Source organism: Girardinichthys multiradiatus, chromosome 12, assembly GCF_021462225.1.
Source record: "Girardinichthys multiradiatus isolate DD_20200921_A chromosome 12, DD_fGirMul_XY1, whole genome shotgun sequence".
Lineage (NCBI taxonomy): Eukaryota > Metazoa > Chordata > Actinopteri > Cyprinodontiformes > Goodeidae > Girardinichthys > Girardinichthys multiradiatus.
Window position 1 is genome coordinate 45,485,641 of NC_061805.1, and position 20,718 is coordinate 45,506,358.

General features: G+C 39.8%; 2 protein-coding genes across 2 annotated transcripts; both read right to left on the minus strand.

The window, feature by feature from the left end:
* Positions 1 to 1,812: 1,812 nt before the first annotated feature.
* On the minus strand, positions 1,813 to 15,622 carry LOC124878559. The gene is made up of 13 exons (XM_047382561.1): positions 15,573 to 15,622; positions 13,470 to 14,195; positions 11,896 to 11,963; positions 11,646 to 11,726; positions 11,439 to 11,498; positions 11,171 to 11,284; positions 7,892 to 9,752; positions 7,208 to 7,288; positions 5,460 to 5,738; positions 5,241 to 5,351; positions 4,802 to 5,077; positions 4,519 to 4,683; positions 1,813 to 3,198 (listed from the first exon to the last, which is right to left on the minus strand). Exons 2-13 carry the CDS (start codon positions 14,134 to 14,136, stop codon positions 2,894 to 2,896), a joined length of 4,068 nt encoding a protein of 1,355 aa, XP_047238517.1. The 5' UTR covers positions 14,137 to 14,195; positions 15,573 to 15,622; the 3' UTR covers positions 1,813 to 2,893.
* Positions 15,623 to 16,883: 1,261 nt separating this feature from the next.
* Positions 16,884 to 20,718, minus strand: LOC124878207 (nuclear factor 7, brain-like). Its single transcript, XM_047382050.1, has one exon. The coding sequence runs from the start codon at positions 20,608 to 20,610 to the stop codon at positions 18,169 to 18,171; it is 2,442 nt and encodes an 813-aa protein (XP_047238006.1). The 5' UTR covers positions 20,611 to 20,718; the 3' UTR covers positions 16,884 to 18,168.

The following is a 20,718-nucleotide window of genomic DNA, read 5'->3' on the forward strand; positions in this document are numbered from 1 at the left end:
ATTAGCATATCATTAAAAGGGTCTCTAAACGAGCTATGAACCTAATCATCTGAATCAACGAGTTAACTCTAAACACCTGCAAAAGATTCCTGAGGCCTTTAAAACTCCCAGCCTGGTTCATCACTCAAAACCCCAATCATGGGTAAGACTGCCGACCTGACTGCTGTCCAGAAGGCCACTATTGACACCCTCAAGCAAGAGGGTAAGACACAGAAAGAAATTTCTGAATGAATAGGCTGTTCCCAGAGTGCTGTATTAAGGCATCTCAGTGGGAAGTCTGTGGGAAGGAAAAAGTGTGGCAGAAAACGCTGCACAACGATAAGAGGTGACCGGACCCTGAGGAAGATTGTGGAGAAGGGCCGATTCCAGACCTTGGGGGACCTGCGGAAGCAGTGGACTGAGTCTGGAGTAGAAACATCCAGAGCCACCGTGCACAGGTGTGTGCAGGAAATGGGCTACAGGTGCCGCATTCCCCAGGTCAAGCCACTTTTGAACCAGAAACAGCGGCAGACGCGCCTGACCTGGGCTACAGAGAAGCAGCACTGGACTGTTGCTCAGTGGTCCAAAGTACTTTTTTCGGATGAAAGCAAATTCTGCATGTCATTTGGTAATCAAGGTGCCAGAGTCTGGAGGAAGACTGGGGAGAAGGAAATGCCAAAATGCCAGAAGTCCAGTGTCAAGTACCCACAGTCAGTGATGGTCTGGGGTGCCGTGTCAGCTGCTGGTGTTGGTCCACTGTGTTTTATCAAGGGCAGGGTCAATGCAGCTAGCTATCAGGAGATTTTGGAGCACTTCATGCTTCCATCTGCTGAAAAGCTTTATGGAGATGAAGATTTCATTTTTCAGCATGACCTGGCACCTGCTCACAGTGCCAAAACCACTGGTAAATGGTTTACTGACCATGGTATCACTGTGCTCAATTGGCCTGCCAACTCTCCTGACCTGAACCCCATAGAGAATCTGTGGGATATTGTGAAGAGAACGTTGAGAGACTCAAGACCCAACACTTTGGATGAGCTAAAGGCCGCTATCGAAGCATCCTGGGCCTCCATAAGACCTCAGCAGTGCCACAGGCTGATTGCCTCCATGCCACGCCGCATTGAAGCAGTCATTTCTGCAAAAGGATTCCCGACCAAGTATTGAGTGCATAACTGTACATGATTATTTGAAGGTTGACGTTTTTTGTATTAAAAACACTTTTATTTTATTGGTCGGATGAAATATGCTAATTTTGTGATAGGAATTTTGGGTTTTCATGAGCTGTATGCCAAAATCATCTGTATTAAGACAATAAAAGACCTGAAATATTTCAGTTAGTGTGCAATGAATCTAAAATATATGAATGTTAAATTTTCATCATGGAAAATAATGAACTTTATCACAATATGCTAATATTTTGAGAAGGACCGGTATAGTATGCAACCTTGAAACAACGTTTTGGGCTTAAGACTAGGGGTGAGCATTTATCGTAATGTTCGTTGTACAAGAATTGTGAATTATTGCAACGATAAATTCCAATTAATGTTTGAAAACTGAGGAAAAAAAACCCAAAACTGACTGTTTTGTTACTACTACAGTTTTCTCCACAGTTTGTTCTATGAGAGCATCCATTTATATCAATACATTTGAAAATATGATTAAATGCAGTCACTGTGTGCAGTTTAGTGTCAAAAATCCCAAAGGAGCCAGTTTTTAATAATATTAAAAAAAATTAAAAAGTCCATATTGCTCAACCCTACTCAAGATCATTTTTAGCCTCTGCTACTTTCTTACATAATTTTGGAAGAAAAAACCCCCAAATTGTTCAGTTACTTGTAGTTGGTATGTGGATATTTATTTCACAAATGGTCATTATAGGATTCCAACAATTTAACCTCAAGAAAAAAAATAATTAAAACCAAAAAGTACCCTGCAGGATTTAAAGATTCCTTTGGTTGAATACTTAAATCCCAGGACATTTTAAATAAAAATCTGACTTCGTTTTTGATACCTGCATTATTTTATTCTATGTTTAAAAAAAAAACAAAAAAACACTACATATATATTGGTGAAAACGTATTTGCATGTTTAATGCAAAAAAATACATACCCACTAACAGCACATTTCCTCTTCAACACAGGTACCCAAGTGACCTGGGTCACAGGGATCAATACAAGACAATGTGCTTTCAGGTCATTTCTGGAATAATGACTCTTCTTTGAGTTCACAAACTTTTACATTATTATTGAATCTGGGTTTCGTAAGTAAATTCTAACAAAATAAAAAAAAAAACCCACAATGTTACATGGTCAAACAGGACAACCTCACTGTGCCATACATGAGAAACTTAAAAAAACAAAATGTACATACAGAATATATTCACATAATCTTTTTTTATAAAAGCTTTAATTTAATACAAAATGCTAAAAAAAAATAAAAATACAGTGATCAAACATCTGCAGGTATCTAGTAAAGAAACAAAAACACGTTTAAACCAGAGGTATCCAACTCCAGTCCTCAAGAAGTCCTGCGACCTTTAGAGCAACACATCCGAGTCTAATGAATGACTCGGTACCAGGCCTCTGCAGAAATCGGAGCAGATGACTTTACTCGCTGATGCACACATGGCAGAACTGGATGGCAAGCTGAAGAGGTCATACAGCCATTTGATTCAGGTGTGTTAGAGCAGAGATGAATCTGAAAGTTGCAGGAGAAGCTATCGAGGACTGGGTTTGGAAACCCCGAAAACAATTATCCGATTTTTTTTGCAGCTGTCCTAAATAAGGGAGTTATTAAACAAGTTGAGGTTAATTAGATACAGAATATACAAATGCAACAAAAGTACCTATATAAGTCAGCAAGAATGGATCATGGAGACAAACTTCCAGGCATAGTTTTGGACACCCAGGTACACCTACAACTGGTGGTAACGTCCAGAACTCTGCTTCGGTTTGTCCTGCCTGGATCTGTTGCTTTTTGAAGCAGGCTTTGAAAAGCCACTGTGTCTTTGTAGAGTAGTGATTCTGTTCCTGACATAGTCCTTCACACCCTTCCAAGATCGGTTCCTCAGAGCATGTGGCTCGGCGTCGAGGCACCGAACACAGTCATCTTTCTGAGGCAGTTTTTGCTTTGTGATGAAACCCATCAGGTGTTTTTCCACGGCTTGGACCTCTGCTTCGTTCCACGTATGCTTGGATTTCGTAAGCAAACCTGCAGGGGCTAAATACAACAAAGTTAAAAGAAATGAGTTCTAAAATAATTGTTATTAAACACAGACTTCAATCTTTTTAATTAGATCTTAAATCTTGAAGTTTATTGTGTTTTTAAAATCTTATTTTGTGACCTTAGTAAAGAAAATTACACAATAAAGATTTTTTTTTTCTAAGCTTTTTTTAATGCTGTGAACTTGTTACCACAGACTCCATCAATCTCATGGAAGCAACTTAATGCAAGCAGGCATCTAGACATGATGAAGATGACTTGCTGAAGTTCAAAGTGAGCATCAGATGGACCAAGAAAGGAGATTTAGGCGACTTCTAACATGGCATGGTTGTCAGTAGGATTTCAGACACTGATGATCCACTCGGATTTAAAAGAAATGTGGATAAAGACGCCTTGTCGATGTCAGAGAAGAGGCAGAATGGTTCAAGATGAAAGAAATGCAAGAGTAACTCAAATGTGCACAACATCACCTCTTAATGTACAGCATGCTGAACCTTGATATAGATGGGCTACAGCAGCACACCAGGTACCACTTCGATCCACTAAGAACTGGAAACTGCAGCCATAACTCAAAAAGACTCATCAAACTTGAGCAATAAGGGCTTGGAAAAACATCGGCTGGTCTCGATTGCAGCTGGAACATTCAGAAGGGAGGGTCATAATTTGGTGAGTCTGGAAAGCATTAATCTCTCCTGCATTGTATCAACGGTTAAGGCTGGTGGTGGTTGCATTATGGTGTGGGGGGCATATTTTTGGCAGACTTCGGGCCCCTTAGTATCAACTGAGCATGACTGAAATGCCAGCAGCCTACCTGTGCATCCCTTTATGATCAGTGTTTCCATCTTGAGAAGGCTACATCTAGCAGGATAAACCACGTCACAAAGCACAAATAAAGTCAAACTGGTTTCTTGAACATACTCATCGTGGATGTGCAGACAACATAATCAGCAACGGCCTGATGTTATAATGCCAATGTGGAGCAAAATATCAAAACGTTTCTGAACGTTTTATTGAACCTGTGCCATATAGCACTCCAGGTAATTCTATAGGCAAAGAGGGTCCAATCCGGTACTATCAAAGTGTCCCTAATAAAATGGCCAGTGAGTATATAGTGCTTTGGGATGCTGCAGTCCTTTTTTAATCATGTTAAATGATCGTCTGAATATTTGGGTAAGATAGCCTGTTGCTCTAAAAAGCACAGCCAAGTAACTTCATGTTATTAGTGGCTCATTACTGTAGCAAATATGAATCAAAGCACAGAGAAAGATCAGACTTTAAATGTCAACCGGAAAGATTTATTGCCCACTATATAAATACCTTTTTGTTTTGATCTGCCAGACTTAGGAGGAGTGCTCATGCTGCAGCTTGTAGTTACTCCATAAGTTTGAGGTTGAAAAAGATTTGAAGAACTAAACATGCAGCTGGAGACCACATTTTGAAGCTCGGGGGCAGCTTGTTCTCCATTTGGAGACTGGAAACTATCTGGTAAAACAAAGACAAAAACAAAAAAATAAAGTTAATATTACCAAGAATGAACAGTTAGCCTAAGAGTCCTAGATTTGTGTCGCTGAAAGTTTGAAATTACACATTAAGTGGTTACCAGAGCTCTGTGATTTCTCCTGCCTGGGCTTGCTCTTGGTGTTTGATGAATCTTTGGAAAAGCCACTCTGTCTTTGCAGAGCTGTGATCCTGTTCCTGACGTAATCCTTTACAACTTTCCAGGAACGGTTCCTCAGCGCATGCGGCTCCGCTTCGAGGCACCGGACACAGTCTTCTTTCTGGGGCAGCTTGTGCTCTTCAATAAAATGCATCAGATGCTTTTCAACGGCACCAACCTCTGACTCGGCCCATTTAGGCTTGGTTTTGTGGCGCAAGTCTGAGAGTGGTGAGAAACAAATATTAACTTGCTTGATTTTTCTTGTTATCCTCTTGTGTTTTAGAAGAATTTGTACATGTTAAATAAAATGGAAATTAAAATAAAAAACCTCTTACATGTCAACTAAATAGTGAGACTTCCAGTCATCAACATAAACGGTTACCTTTTTCTTTCTGAGACCTAGAAGGAACAGAAGATGAACTGGGACATGAAGTGGGACCAGAACTGGGATTCTCTCTGGCTTCCTTCTCTCCATCCGAAAGCTGCAACGTTGCTGTAAGAAATATAAAACCCTAAGACGTTTCCTAAAATGTACCATATTTGATTTTTAATCACCATTTCTTTCAATGGAAGACTGATATAATACATATGTAAGTCTTACCAGAACTCTGCTGTGGTTTATCTTTGCTGGTTCTGATACTGCTTTTTGATGGTCCTTTGGAAGAGTCGGCTTGTCTTTGCAGAGTTGTGATCCGGTTTCTGACGTAGTCCTTCACACCTTTCCACGAACGTTTCCTCAGTGCATGCGGCTCGGCCTCAAGGCAGCGAACACAGTCGTCTTTTTGAGGGATTTTGTGCTTCTTGATGAAACTCATCAAGTGTTTTTCTATGGCATGAATCTCTGCTTTGTTCCATGGAAGTTTGGCTTTGCTGTGCAGTGCTGTAAAAGAAAAACAATGCAGTATTAAGATGGCTGTCATTCCTTAAGGTAAAGTCATTTGAAGGTGTGGTGGTTTCTGAGAAAGCAGGAGCTCATGAGGATCCTCTCTTGTGGAACCAGCTTCCAGTTTTCAACTGTCCAACAGACACAGGATCTAGATTTAAAACCTGGCTGAAAACTTTCCTGGTTGTTACAGCTTATAGGTAATCATTGATTAGTTCTGTTAGTAAAGGCCTTAACTGCTGAGAACTGCATGCTGTGAGCTCAGTCCAATTAATGTTAACATTTTCCATTAATGCAACTAATTCCTGTAAGGTATTCTGAGCTTACTGCATCATTGCATCTTTCTCTAGAGACAGGTGGCTGCTGGAGGTGACTTCCTGTTTCTCTCCACTTTCACCCTTAGCATGAAGGGTTGCATCAAGCTGATGATTTGATTCAATGTGGCGGCTCCCTTAAACTCCCATTTAACTGTAAATGTTTGCTAAACGTCAAGACATTAAAATAAATAATACCTAATTATGTATGGCACTCTAATGCGGACAGACAATACAGCCTGTATGGTTTATAGAGAAGTACTACAAAAAGAATAATGGCATAAGGTCATTTAAAATGCAACACGTGGCTCTAATTACATTCCAGTACTAATTGATATCTACATACAATACACCCGATTACTTAATCCTGAAGTTGACTCAACGCAAAATACACATTGGGAACAGCCAGGTGTTTGGAACATTTGACGTCCATAAATTCTTTCCATAAAAGGCAAATTATGCTGAAATACACCCAAACAACACAGAACACTGGACTTCAGCTGTGGGTATTTTTTTTTTTTTAGCAAAGATCACCAGAAAGCAGAACAATGTCGAAGCCGTGCTGTGCAGCATCAGTTAGCAGCAAGGTGCTGTCGCTATGGTTACGAACCAGAATTAGTAGAGGTGAATATATCCAACGCATCTTCAAGAGCAACACTATATCGTATTGTATCAAAGGAGAACAAGATGAAAACTCAGAAGATTATATGTATGTATGATGACTACTGCTGAGAATTACAGAAATACAATTATTAAATCTTGCAAACATATGGCAACTCTATAGTATGAACTGATTTTAACCGCTGAGGTTTAATTATTTTATGCAAATAGTTGCATATATGCTAAAACATGCATCGTTTGCAGATTTGATGAGTGCCTGTTGGGGAGGTCTTCACTTGGCCCACTTTCATTACCGTAAACGAAAATGTATTACTGATTCTCTGCTGCAAAAATATGAGATGGGGTTGGCACCAAGAGCTGGTAAGGAGTTATTGTTGAATATAAAAAAATGTTCTTACTGCAATTGTTCCTAACTTTTTATATTTATATTTTTATGGAGCTAATTAAAATTATAGGACATCTGATAGCTGGGAGGCTTTACCACTTCAACACAAAGAAAATGATAAAGTTGTATCTAATTATTGTAAGTACCTTCTCTCCTCAATTTCTTCACTGCGTCAGCCGTACTGCAGCCAGTCGCTCCTCTGCGCTGCTGATAAAATTGAAGTGGTCCTGAAATAAAAAAATACAAAAAGATTTCTTAGAAATCTTTCTAGTTCCCAAAAACACAAATTCATGTTTAATACATCCTGACTCAGTTAATTAGGAGTATATGATACTTTAAAGGAATTTAATCAAATTTCTGCAGTCTGTTATTTTTTTTAATGCATGTTTCTTAAATAAACTGTCAATAATTTTTTTTATTTATTAGATTCAGTCCAGATTTCTGCTTCTCCAGCTTCTAGCAAAAAGAGCTCAGAATCTGCTAAAATGATTTTTTTTACTTTTACATTAGAAAATGTTCATATTTTCAAACTATCTAAACTACTTACAACAAGGTCAGACCTTTAGGGTCAGAAATCTGGTGAGCTGTAGCTGCCATGGACTGGACATTAGTCAAGTTTATTTATATAGCGCTTTTCAGCAACAAGGCACTCAGACTTTATCAGTCTTAAATCCTGTTCTTTTAAGCAGTTTCAACAATGAAAACCTTCACATATGCAGAAATTAAATCATATCTTTCTAATTTAACCCTGGGTTATAAGAAGGTCACCTGTCAACCTCATAACTTAAGACAGTCACACTTGTGAATAAGCTCAAAAAGAAAAAGATCACCTCCAGACTCCATGATGGTATCATCACACATTGTGTCGTTGACTTGTCGCAGCATTTGGATGTCACTGCTGGGGCCTAAAACCTGTCTGACCTCTTCTTCGTCCAGGTTAAGCAGCTGCAGCACTGTTGTAAAATGCTTCCGGATCTTTAGCACTCTGAGGGCTGCAGGGTCTTCTGCTCCACACTCTTTGGCATACATCTGAATGCAACACGATCCTCTATGAGGAGATAGCGCAAATTGTCGGGCAAACACATATGGGTTGTTGCTGAAAATCCCGCAAGCTTCCCGAACATTAATCAGAAGCTCTATAGATGACTCAAGCGAGGGTTTAAGAATGATGGGGACCTTTCTCCCACAGCTCCCTCTGATGTTGACTCTACTGAACAAACCACACAGTTTCCTTTCCAGCTTCGAGACGGATACGTCCATGTCATCGCAAACATCTGATTGCACCCGTGACTTGAAATCTGTCACTAAAATTGACCCGACCTCTCCAGGAAGTCTCCTGTTGAAAAGAATTGTCCGGGCCAGAACCACCTTGGCCAGAGCTGAGAAGTTTTCCAAACAAACGTTCTCCTGAAGCTTCTTCTCAACAGCGTGGTGAGCCGCTTCCAAGTGATAATGCAGACGTTTCACGTCTTGAACAGATGGCACCTCATTAGCTTTTTTCCTCTGAATGGCTTTGATATTTGATAACGCACATGAAGTGACACGCTTAGTCCATTTTTTGTGATACATGGAGAGAAATATTTTGCAAGCCTCTACCACTTTAGTCTCGTCAGAGCTCCGGGCGTTGCACTCGACAATGCCGCAGATCTTCTTAAGGTGGTAACCAAGCTTGAGGGCAAGTGATGCCCTGGCATACTGTTTTTTTTCTGGGTCATAGCCTGCCAGCACCTTCACAGCAGACACCACATGTTTAAAGTTAGCAGGGTTAAAGAAATCCTCCAAACTCTGCATAGGGGTTGACTTTTGAGCCTCGAGCAGCAGTCTTGCAACGTGTCGAAGGTTTTGTCTTATGTATTCATGCTTCTTTGCATCACGACTATACTCATTAAACATCTGCTCTCCAAACTGCAATATGATTTGGTCTTCCATGACAGTTTCTGACACCTCGTCATAGACCATCTCGCCAAGGAGGGTCTTAAAATCCTCACTTAAACCCTCACAACTTTTAGTCAAAAGCGCACATACTGATACGATTCGCTTCGGTCCCTCCTGTGGTTTATCTTCTTTCTTGACTTTTTCTTTGCATCTTTTTATATGTATAAACATTGATTTTTTTCTAAACAGACCATGACAGTAGATACAATGAACAAAATCTATTGCTTTGCTTGGATTACTAGGTCTTAAACGTACAGCAAGTTGTCCGTTTCCTGTTTTTAAAACGTTTTTGTTGTGTTTGAAGTTTCCGTCGTTTATTAGTTGTTGCCATATCTTTTTCCTTTCCTTTGAATTCGCAGGGTACTGAAATGCAATGGCAACCTCGACTCTGTCGCTGTGGATTCTCGTAAGATGCCTTGCCATTCTGGTCATTGGTTTTGCACAAAACAAACAGTAATTTAGCTTGCTGCTACGATGTTTCTCTTTTGTTTTAGATGTTTGTACCACCACCGTTCCAGATTTCGACATCTGGTTATTTTCAAATGTCTTTTTAGGATAAGTGGCATTTTCTTCCTCTGACAAATCATCCTCAGATTGTTCCTTCTCCTTCCGCGTGTCATTTGTGGGACTCGATGGACAGCTCCGACTGGGACGATCCTCAGACTCGGAATCTGAAAAACTGACTTCACTTTGAGGCACATAATCAGAGTCGCCGCCAGCATTAGCCTCTGACCCACTGCAACTTTTATCCATTTCCTGAAACAATAAGGGAAAATTATTTTAAATTAATTGCTAATTTAAGAAATAGATAATGATGCTGGATATTCTTTTTCAATTGGCCATATTTCACTTCAAACATTAGTTTCCCTGAAAACTTACAGTGCCATCCACACTTATTAGCGCCCCTGTTAACGATGTTAAAATAAATTTTGTTTATTGCCGAAAATTTTACAAAAACGTTTATCACATTAAAAGAATAATCTCACACATTTTCCTAATTTATTTTTGACACTAAATCAGATTAAACTTTTCCTGTTTAGTTTAAATAGGACTACCAAATTTATTTCTATGTACTAAATGCCAGAATGAGATCCATTATGCATCTTTACATGTTTTTTAATTCAGATGTATATATTTCCTTAGAATTTGGTAAAACTGCCTGTTAAATTCTCTGATTGGGTCAGAACTTTTGGACATTCTACCCGAAGCTTCTCACATTAGTTTGCTGGATTTTTGGCCACCTCGATCTCACAGCTGAGAACAGGGCTTAGTGATGGTCACTCCGAAACATCGCCTCCTTTATCCTTAAATCACTTGGCAACAAATCTGCAGGTGTGCATAGGATCATCATGCATTTGGAAGATCCATTAGTGTCTTCGCTCTAACTTCCTGACTGATGTCTTGAGATGTTTCAACAGACCTTCTCACTAAAGATTTGAAGGTGTGATAAAGGGAGCCTTTTTGACACCTCCAAGGCCGATGAACCAGGCGGACTAGCCGACTGATGTATTGATGACATATTGTTTGTGCGACCACCCAGCCACAGGATTTAAAAGCAGAAGCATAACTAAAAAGTTATTTCTGACCAGAAGAACAAGAAGGTGAGATAAATCATTTCTATTTGGAGAATTTCCTTAACAAACAACAGACATCACTGTGTTCATCTGTCATTATGGTTTTGAAAGGATTGGTATGGAGAGATCTCAGAAACAGAATTTATGCCTAGTGGTGCCACCACACCTCCAGCTGTTCCACACTGGTGGCGTCATCTCTGAAAGCTCATAGCTGAGCAGGATATCTTTTGGTTTAAAAGAGGCAGCTTGGAGGCGATCTGTTTTTTCATGTTTATGACCGAGATACTTTATGAAAGAGGCTAATATTTCCACATAATGTTCTTTCTTAATAATACCGTCTATTTTCTGAAGCGCGCCAGTCCCTACTGCAGCAAAAACACCCACGAACCATGATTCTACCACCATCGTACATCACAGTCTAGACGGATGTTGCAAGCTTCCATCTTTATCCTCCAAATATAACGATGGTCATTATAGGAAAACACTTCAACTATGTGAGACCACAGGACATGTCTCCAAAGTTAAAGGCTTTGTCATAATCTTGATTAATCTGCATTCTTACAGGTGATAAACAAAGCCTGAAAATAAAAAGGTAGCTACCCTGGACTCAGCTGGTGACCCCGGTGACCCTGGGAATCCCGGGGATCCTGGTGAGTCTGACAAACTTTGTTTATCGCAGAATGAGGGCGAAGAACAATTTTCTGCAAGTGGAGACTAAAAACAAACAAGAAAACCAGATGTAAAATGTGTGTAACTAAACTCTGAACTTCACAGTAGATCAATAACCTGAAAAACTAAATACAGCAGTTTTTCCTGCATTTTAAAAGGCAGTTAGACATTTAACATGCAAGGTGTTTAGGTAACTTACCTGAACATCATTGTTTGAAGGCTCCTCTTCATTGCTGTCATCTGAAGGCAATGATTCAAGCTTAAGTGGAAAAAATTAAAAATAAAAGTTAAAAATACCCATCATCTTTATATATAAAAACTGCTATTTGTTTTAGAAAAAAAAAGGTATTAATGGGGCAAAATAATAAAAATAAGAATGACCACTACTTGACCTTCACATACTTACAAGTTTATCAATGTTTTCCAGTTGTTTGAGCAGCTGTGCACGCTGATTTAAAATTAAAGAGCGTCGTTTGTCGCTTTCAGTCTGAAAACAGGCACAAAAATAACAGCATGCATGTGAAAAACTTCAGTGATGCTCCATAGCTTTGAACTGTACTTGGAATGGATGACACCTTATATTTAGAGCAATAATCTGTAAAACCTCTAGAGAGATAAACAGAAGTAGGTTCAAAGTTCAAAGATCATATCTCTACCGAAGAAGGAAAACATTTCTCCTGCGACGGCGCTTTGTTGACATGACCATCTACACCGGTGACTGTTCCTGAGAAAAAGACAACGTTAAACACCAGTTAAAGACCACATATATGAAATGAACTGCCACACATTTCACCTCGAGTGGCTAATAGTGAATAAATAAACACTCAGCACGATGCTTCAGCTCTTCAGAGTGGTCAGGTTTGTGTGTTTAACTCAGGGGTTTGCAACTCCAGTCCTCGAGTGCCGCCGTCTGGCAACGTTTGGATGCATCCCTGCTCCAACACACCTGAATCAAAAGGCCGAGTCACTTCCGTGGCATTTTGGCAAGTTCTTTAAGGGCCTTGCAGGTCATAAACTATTCATTGAATTCAGGTGCGTTGGAGCAGAGATGCATCCAAGCAATGCCAGACGGCGGCACTCGAGGAATGGAGTTGCAGACCTCTGGTTTTAAATTTGATAGACAGGTCAGTGTAATAGTTTAGGTTAATCCCTAAAATCAAACCATGTTTACATTAAAGGGGAGATTCATTCTTTTATTACTTTTGTCACTTCGAGACTGGACTCCTGTAACTCTCTTCGTCATCTGCAACTAGTCCAAAACGCTGCTGCCCTTCTGACGGGTAAAAGGCGACATGAGCACATTACTCCCATATTAAGATTCCTGTGTTGTGTTTTTTTCCTTTAAAAGCCATTATTTCATGAAGGGAAATCGTCATTACAACATGATTGTGATTTACTGTAAATGCCAGATTTGTAGTTCTGCAACACTAATCATTTGCCTGTAAATAGATTCCTTCCACCTGAGCTGTGTGCAGCTCCCCCAGAGTTTCCATAAGCCTCTTGGTTGTTTTTCTCTTTCAATATTTTCATGTTATGAAAAGCATTCCCTGAGATGTCTTTACCATTGTTGACTTATGTTCTCCAAGAAACCTCTGAGGCCCACATTGAAAAGCAGAATTTGCACTGAGCTGAGGTGAGGTAAGGTTAAGTTTATCTATATAGCACTTTTCTGTAACAAGACATTCATAGCGCTGTACATGAGGAAGAACAATTACAATACAATCACAAAGAAAATAAACACAGATACAGACACAGAAAAACAAATCAAATGACATTAACAATCCTTGGGAGTAATAATAATTAATAATCCTGGTAGAAATTGGTTCAAAGCCAATCTTAATAATAAAGCATCTTATGCTAAAATGATGAAAAATTGATAATCTCATCATTCCACTGAATTCTAACTAGGGAAGCTGAGTCACTGGAACAAAACAGCTTTAATCCACATTTTCAGGTGCTAATAATATATTGCTTTTACTGGTACTGAAGTTGAACTAAGTAATTACAGTCCATTGTAGTCTAACTAAGAAAGCTGGGTATTGAGATTAAATCACAAACAGCTGGAAACTAATTACTAATTTGTAATAATTGCAATCTGAGTTCTGAAGGCAGTTGATGACATTAAAAACAAAAAACAAGAAAACCATCACTTTCCTTCAAATTCATAGTTTTGCACTACTTTCTTTTATTTATTTATAACAAAATCAACTTACAATAAAACACAACTTACCTCCACCACTAAATGAAGGTCCCCACTGATGCTGCCCCATGGAAATGGGTGATTTAAAGGTGTTTTGGTGTCTATTGTCATTAATTTGCCCCCCAAATGTTGCTGGAGACATGCTGACATTTGGTCCACATGATGAAAGACCAAAGGACTGATCTTGAAGTCCATGTGATAAGCCATGACCAGGTAACTGATTGTGAAACAGTTTGTAATTGGCTGCCTGAGGAGGTATATTCTGGACCCGACAAGGCTGCGGACCCTGGTTTTGTTGGGAAAGAGCTGAAGCTGGAATTGTTTTCGCTTGGTTTGTTGCAGCCAACCCTGAAGATGTGTAAGGAGAAGGCGGAACAAAGGTCATCCCATGAGAAGCACTAGTGATAGGAGAGCTTTGAAAAATTGAGTTGGATGAAAAAATGCTGTTCATGTTGGAAGCCTTCAAGAGGCTGTTGTTTCTGGAGGACAAGCTGTTCATAGAGCTCATAGAGCTCTGGTTGGACGTCTCCAAGTGGCCGAACAACGGTCTCTGATCAGAGGTAGAACCCAGACCGAGAGTTTGCGAGCTGGTGTGGAGGTTCATTGAAAGTCCTTGAGATGAAGTTGTGGGCCAGCCACTGTGGTTCAACCATGTTGGACACTGTGTGTGGTTCTTATTTGCAGCAGAGTTGTCCATTGTTTTCCATAACCATCTAGTTTGTTGCTTGGAGTCTCTTATTTCTTTAAGGATGAGACCTACAATAAGATAAAAAGGTACAGATTTAAATTCTCCACTTTATATATTGTGGTTTCCCTGAAATACTTAACTTTAAATATTTATTTTAATCATTAAAACGGCCATATATACTAACTATACAGATTTTTTCAGTAGTTGTTTTTTCTTTTAATGTTTTGTATTGCTTCACTTTTCAGTCTAGACCTTGCTGATCTTTACAATATTAAGTAAGGAATTGGAGGGGATTTGCTTTTAAACAACACATGAAAAAAGTCGGAATAATGTTTTTAGGACAACCAAATGCTGCCACGAAATCTGAGATATTTGTCGAAACTCCCATATTCCTTAACATACATTTAATTCCACATTATGACAGGTTGATATTAACAGTCATGTGGCTTTTATATAAATTTCAACAAATTTAGGCTTTGCAAATGGAATCTTAAGGTTTAAAGCAACCATTTAAAACTTGTTCTAAATTAGGGTGCTCTAAGAATACACAACTTATTAATCCATAAAATAAGACGCATTGTTAGGCTTAAATATGTCATCAGAGCTAATAAAGATTACAGTGGTACAAATAATAGGTGACTGCTTTGATTCACCATCCAAAAATCTGTTGTCTGCTTTACATTTTTTTTTTGTAATATTTACCCACTTAGAAATATAAACTGGCATATATGGTGCAAGAAAACTAATAGAAAGAGATTAAAACCTGTTGTTGTTGAATTTCTAAATCAATCCTTGTAATGACTAAGTTAACAACTCTCTGTCCCCGTCTTTATATTGTCCTCTCCTGCAATAAATATTACACTAATGTGGTTTGGAGGGCTTTCTTTTCCTCAGTCCGTGCTGGAGAAATTTTATAATATTGGGAAACCATTTACTAAATCCACATTTTCAGATGTGTTGAAGCAGAGAAACATCTAAAACTTGCAGGACACTGACCCTCGAGGACTGCCCACCTCTGGCCTAGGATGTTCCCCGCTTCTCGCCCAATAACCGCTGGAAATACACCCCTGACTGCCCCCTCATCCCAAATGTTTCCATTGTGCTTTTGAAAATGCAGTTTTTTCTAAACCTAAGGTTCCGTCGACAGAATTTTAATGCAAAATCTATTTTTAGGAAAGCCGACTAATCACCTACTATTCGCCAAAAACAAACACCTAAATATTCAAAGTAAAAATAAATGAGAATGCGGAATGCATAAACACATGCTTACCGCAGGGAACTGTTGTTTTTTGGCTAACTCCTTTAATGAGATGCTAGCTGCATGTCTCAACATCTGGATGTTTCTGAGCTGATAAACATTCAAAGTAGAACAATCTGCAAAAACAATGCTGTCAAAATTAAATCTGGCTGTTTTGCAACTAGAAGTTTGAACACTGAAGGCATACCTGCGAATAACCCGTGCAATGATTTTTCTCTTCTTCTTTTTCTTCGTGGTGTTTATTAACGTCTGACAAACAACGGTTTAGCGCACTACCGCCACCAACTGGTATGGAGTGTTAGGTTTTTTATTTCGGTGGCAACTTTTGAGTGCATTTCTGCCACCGTCTAAATTAATTTAATCCCGATTCCTTTGAACATCCCATCTTTACATAAAAAATGTAAATGCTACGGTTTCCGGTGATTTTTTCTCAACAATCCACAAACGGAACACCCGGTTCCCCAATAACTAATTCTAAAGTTGGTTTACAATGTCTGTATGTTTTGTGAGTTTCGCCTGGTTGTGGCGTGATGTATACATGTGTTTCTACGTTTTTAAGCTTTATGTTTTTTCATTTTTTTATTTTAATGATATGGAATAACTTTGACTAAAATAAAGGTGAATACAGTAGCCTATCTGTCTTTCCTTTCAATAAAAATACACGTTCTACTGTTTCTTCTAGTCCACACTAATCACCACTACCAGCATGATGCTTATTAATCACCAGAGCTCAATTTTCTGTCTTGATATGCCATCTTGCTCTGTTTTATTTCTATTGCTCCTTCTGAACCTTCCTCTGTATTCAATAATAACACCTCCTCTTCCTTTCTCTGTCTATGTTGCTATGTTTTTTATTTGTATCTACAGCGTTCCTCTTCACTGCTCCCTTTGCAAATTTATCTGCCAATTTGTCTCCATCCAAACTAAATCCACCAAAACAACTACGTTGATCCTTCACTTTTTGTTCTGGAAATTAAATCACATTATATCTTCTCTTGTATCTTGATGCATAAGGGTGTATACTAATTCATGCACTACTTGAATCTAAGCAAATTAAAACTTCTCCTTGTGAAATATCTTCTGTCCAACATAAAGCACATAAAAATGCTGAAGGCTATCCCATATTAACAGCTAAATCATTAATTATTTTTTTCCATAATTGAATACATTTTAAAGTTAAAAAATAATAAATATATTTGCTTGGTTTGAAATTTGGTAAATTAATGTAAACGCTGTATTCGATGTTTAAAGTGCAGCATCAATAAAAGCACTGATTATAAAAAAAGTACTTTGCAATTCTTATGATTTAATCAACACAACTTCAAGAAACCACCAGTAATTATAATACTGGTCTTCTTGTTGGAGCTGTTTCAATGGAGATAGACTTTAATCCCATGACATAAATGTAAAGGTAACCAATCAGGGACCAGAAGTAGCATCATATAACTGTTTGTTTTATCCACCATAATATCCAAACACATCAAAATAACAAAACACATTTGACAGCTTTGTTTCATGCTTTTATTGCACAAAATATCTCAGCAGCTCAATTGAACCGGAATCAAATTGTAGCGTGTGCTTTCCCCCAGTAGGCGGCGCGGACTTTGCACAAGGGCTAAGTATAAGGATGTAAAAATATAACTTACAAATAATAATCATTCTTTATGGGCCGTCTCAGAAAAAAAAAAAACTGTGAAATTAAAACCTATGTTGTTCAAGTTTTTTAACCAAAGCATCAGTCATTGCAACATATACTCAGACATAATAATACAACAATAATAATCACATAACCTAGAAAAAAACACGATTTTGAAGGGGATCATGTAAATGAAACACAAGCAGTCAAAAGAACCCAATCAATCAAAACAGAGTAGTTATACTTGGTTACATTACATTGTCTTAATATAAAGTCCAGGTGCAGTTATTAACGAGATTCAGTTCTGTTCTGTATTTGCCTTTGGTGTGTGTGTTAATGTAAAAAATAACAAATTCACAGGTGGAACTGATAGATGTATGAATGTAAAGTGACTTCAGTCTTATGGAAATAGAAAAATTACTAGTTTGCATCCATCTTTTGTCAAATCTTTTACCTAACTATGGAAAATGTTTTGTTAACTAAACTCTATTTTTAGAATTCCAAAAGAAACATGACAAATATAATTTTTTTCTTTGTTTAAGAGCAGGAAAATCATTATCAGTCATCACAGAACAGTTAATTAACAGAAATAGAAAATACAAACATATCTTACCACATAAATCAAAACAACTAAATCCCTGAGTCTGCTTGAACTTTTAAACATAATCTTCACAACCAATAAACAGAGCATTGCAAAAAAAATCATCATAAACTATTTTTGAAAATATAATTATGACATTAAACTGAAGAACTCTCCATAGCAAGTTAGTACAGAAACACAAAGGTTAATATCTTACATTTAAGAAGTCATAAATAAAAGTATTAGACATTAAAAATAAACACAAGGATAGAAAGTTGCCTGTTGCTGGTAAAAGTTAAATAAATGTAGGTGATTGGAAAAGTCAACCAATATTCCCCTGTTTATTTGTAATGTTTTGATCTTTTATGTTTTTAACTCCGGTTTTAAGTGTTTTTTGTAGGGTTGTATGCTTTGTCTCTTGCATGTAATATTCAAAGTCATTATATTTTGTGTTTACTTGTTTCCTTTGTTTCTCAAACTCAAAAAGTAGCATACGACTGGGCCTGATCCATTTTATTACCATATTAGAGGTTTAACCACTCAAACACTAGTTACTCTCTGTGCTTCTCAAGGAGACATTTTACAGATTTTAACATGAGATGTTTTGTCCTCACCAGCTTTTCCAATACAAAAGTATGGGAAGAGTTTTTCAGTGAAAGTGTCGTTGTGACTGCAGAGATGACTCCTGTCCTCACAGTGGTAGAAGGACACCTCTCCTCCATCATAGTCCAGTTGGATTCTGATCCTCTGGAGACTGTTCTTCACTGTCACAGCTTTACCAGCACCGTTAGAGTATTTTCCAGTGCGGTGCACCAAGCATAATACTCCAAATTTCGGTGAAGCATATGTTTCTCTCTTTCGGTCGAATGACTCTTTGACCAAACCAATGAGCCAGTCAGGATGATCTCCCACCTCCACCTCCCAGATGTGTTTTCCTGAGCGGAAGCCCTCAGAACCAAAAACGTTGGAGTACTTGATGTTTCTCTCTGGATTGTCAGGAAGCTGCTGCCATGTCTCTCCACATTTAACACTGGTCAGATCATCAGACAAATAGAGACTTGGGTGTGCAGTGTTTGGGTCCAGAATGAGAGGACTGAAGTAAACCTTCTCCTTCATCTTCTCCCAGACTCTGAAGGACAGGTTGCCCAGGTGTTTGGCCACATCTATCAGAGCTCCTGAGACCAGCTGTGGATCTGACAGTGAGCTCTGGGCTCTGGTTCTGCTCTGAGTGGCTTTATAACTGCTGAGGAATGGAATAATGTTTTTGTGGAGCACTTCTTCAATAGCAAAAATACTGTCTGACAGAGAGGCGATCTGGTCCTGAATCCTCTTCATCTCTCTGCCGATAGTCTTCCCCTTCTGCTCCTCTTCCTCTCTCAGAGCTGCCAGTCTGGACTCCTCTTCATCTTTCAGGAACTGGTGGAGCTTGTTGAACTCTGCTCTGATCTGTCTCTCTGTGGACAACACCTGGATTTTAAGGTGTTCTGCCATTTCACTGAATGTTTTTTCTACCTGCATGTTCCAGTTCTTCTTGTCCTGCAGAGACTTTAAATCAGATCTTAGCTGCACCTTCAGCTCATTGATTGTTTGCTCTATAGGAACCACTTGATGATTTTGGTGGAGGGTAAACTCACACATGTGACACACAGCTCTCTCTTCATCTTTACAGAAGTATTTTGGATCTTCTGGATGCCTGCTACACACCACTATTAATGTCTCCTCTTGTTTTAAACTCACAGATGCTCCAGGGGCCTGGCTTTGGACCCACACAGATGGTCCAAAGGCATTGTTTTGGACCCTCACAGATGCTCCGGGGGCCTGGCTTTGGACCCCCACAGATGGTCCAAAGATCTGGCTTTGGACCCCCACAGATGGTCCAAAGATCTGGCTTTGAACACCCACAGATGGTCCAAAGATCTGGCTATGAACACCCACAGATGGTCCAAAGGCCTGACTTTGGACCCCCACAGATGCTCCAGGGGCCTGGCTTTGGACCCTCACAGATGCTCCGGGGGCCTGGCTTTGGACCCCCACAGATGGTCCAAAGATCTGGCTTTGGACCCCTACAGATGGTCCAGGTGCCTGGCTTTGGACTCTTACAGATGCCCCGGGGGCCTTGCTTTGGACCCCCACAGATGGTCCAAAGGTCTGACTTTGGACCCTCACAGATGGTCCAAAGGCCTGGTTTTGGACCCCCACAGATGGCCCAAAGACCTGGCTTTGGACCCCCACAGATGGTCGAAGGGCCTGGCTTTGGACCCCCACAGATGGTCGAAGGGCCTGGCTTTGGACCCCCACAGATGGTCCAAAGGCCTGGTTTTGGACCCCCACAGATGGCCCAAAGACCTGGCTTTGGACCCCTACAGATGGTCCAGGGGCCTGGCTTTGGACCCCCACAGATGGTCCAGGGGCCTGGTTGTGGACCCTCACAGATGGTCCAGAGGCCTGGCTTTGGACCCCCACAGATGGTCCAGGGGCCTGGTTTTGGACCCTCACAGATGGTCCAGAGGCCTGGTTTTGGACTCCCACAGATGGTCCAGGGGCCTGGTTTTGGACCCTCACAGATGGTCCAGAGGCCTGGCTTTGGACTCCCACAGATGGTCCAGGGGCCTGGTTTTGGACCCTCACAGATGGTCCAAAGGCCTGGCTTTGGACTCCTACAGATGGTCCAGGGGCCTGGTTTTGGACCCTCACAGATGGTCCAAAGGCCTGGCTTTGGACTCCCACAGATGGTCCAGGGGCCTGGTTTTGGACCCCCACAGATGGTCCAGGGGCCTGGCTTCCAGCAAAAGAATCAGCAAGTTCCTTCAGTGTGTAGTTTACTGAGAGCCTTTCATTTGAGGATCTTCTTTTACAAACGGGACAGGTTTTGTTTGTAGATCCTTGCCAGAATCTCTGCAGGCAGCTTGTACAGAAGTTGTGGCTACAGCTCAGAGACACAGGATCTTTTAAGGTATTTGAACAAACGGGGCAGCTTAAATAAGCTTTAAAAACAGTCACCTCAGCCATCTTCTGTTGTCTTTAGGAAGCCTTTCAGAAAAAGGACTCACCGATTTCTCTCCAGTGTAATTCCTGCAAACGTGGATTCCTTTGGAGATCGGGCAGCGATGCTGTTCC

Coding starts and splice junctions, on each gene's coding strand:
- LOC124878559 (XM_047382561.1), bottom strand. CDS start 14,136: ATGGACAACTCTGCTGCAAATAAGAACCACACACAGTGTCCAACATGG. Junction 4,684..4,801: donor GGAGAAATCACAGAGCTCTG/GTAACCACTTAA, acceptor TTGTTTTACCAG/ATAGTTTCCAGTCTCCAAAT. Junction 3,199..4,518: donor TGGCAGATCAAAACAAAAAG/GTATTTATATAG, acceptor TGTTGTATTTAG/CCCCTGCAGGTTTGCTTACG.
- LOC124878207 (XM_047382050.1), bottom strand. CDS start 20,610: ATGGCTGAGGTGACTGTTTTTAAAGCTTATTTAAGCTGCCCCGTTTGT.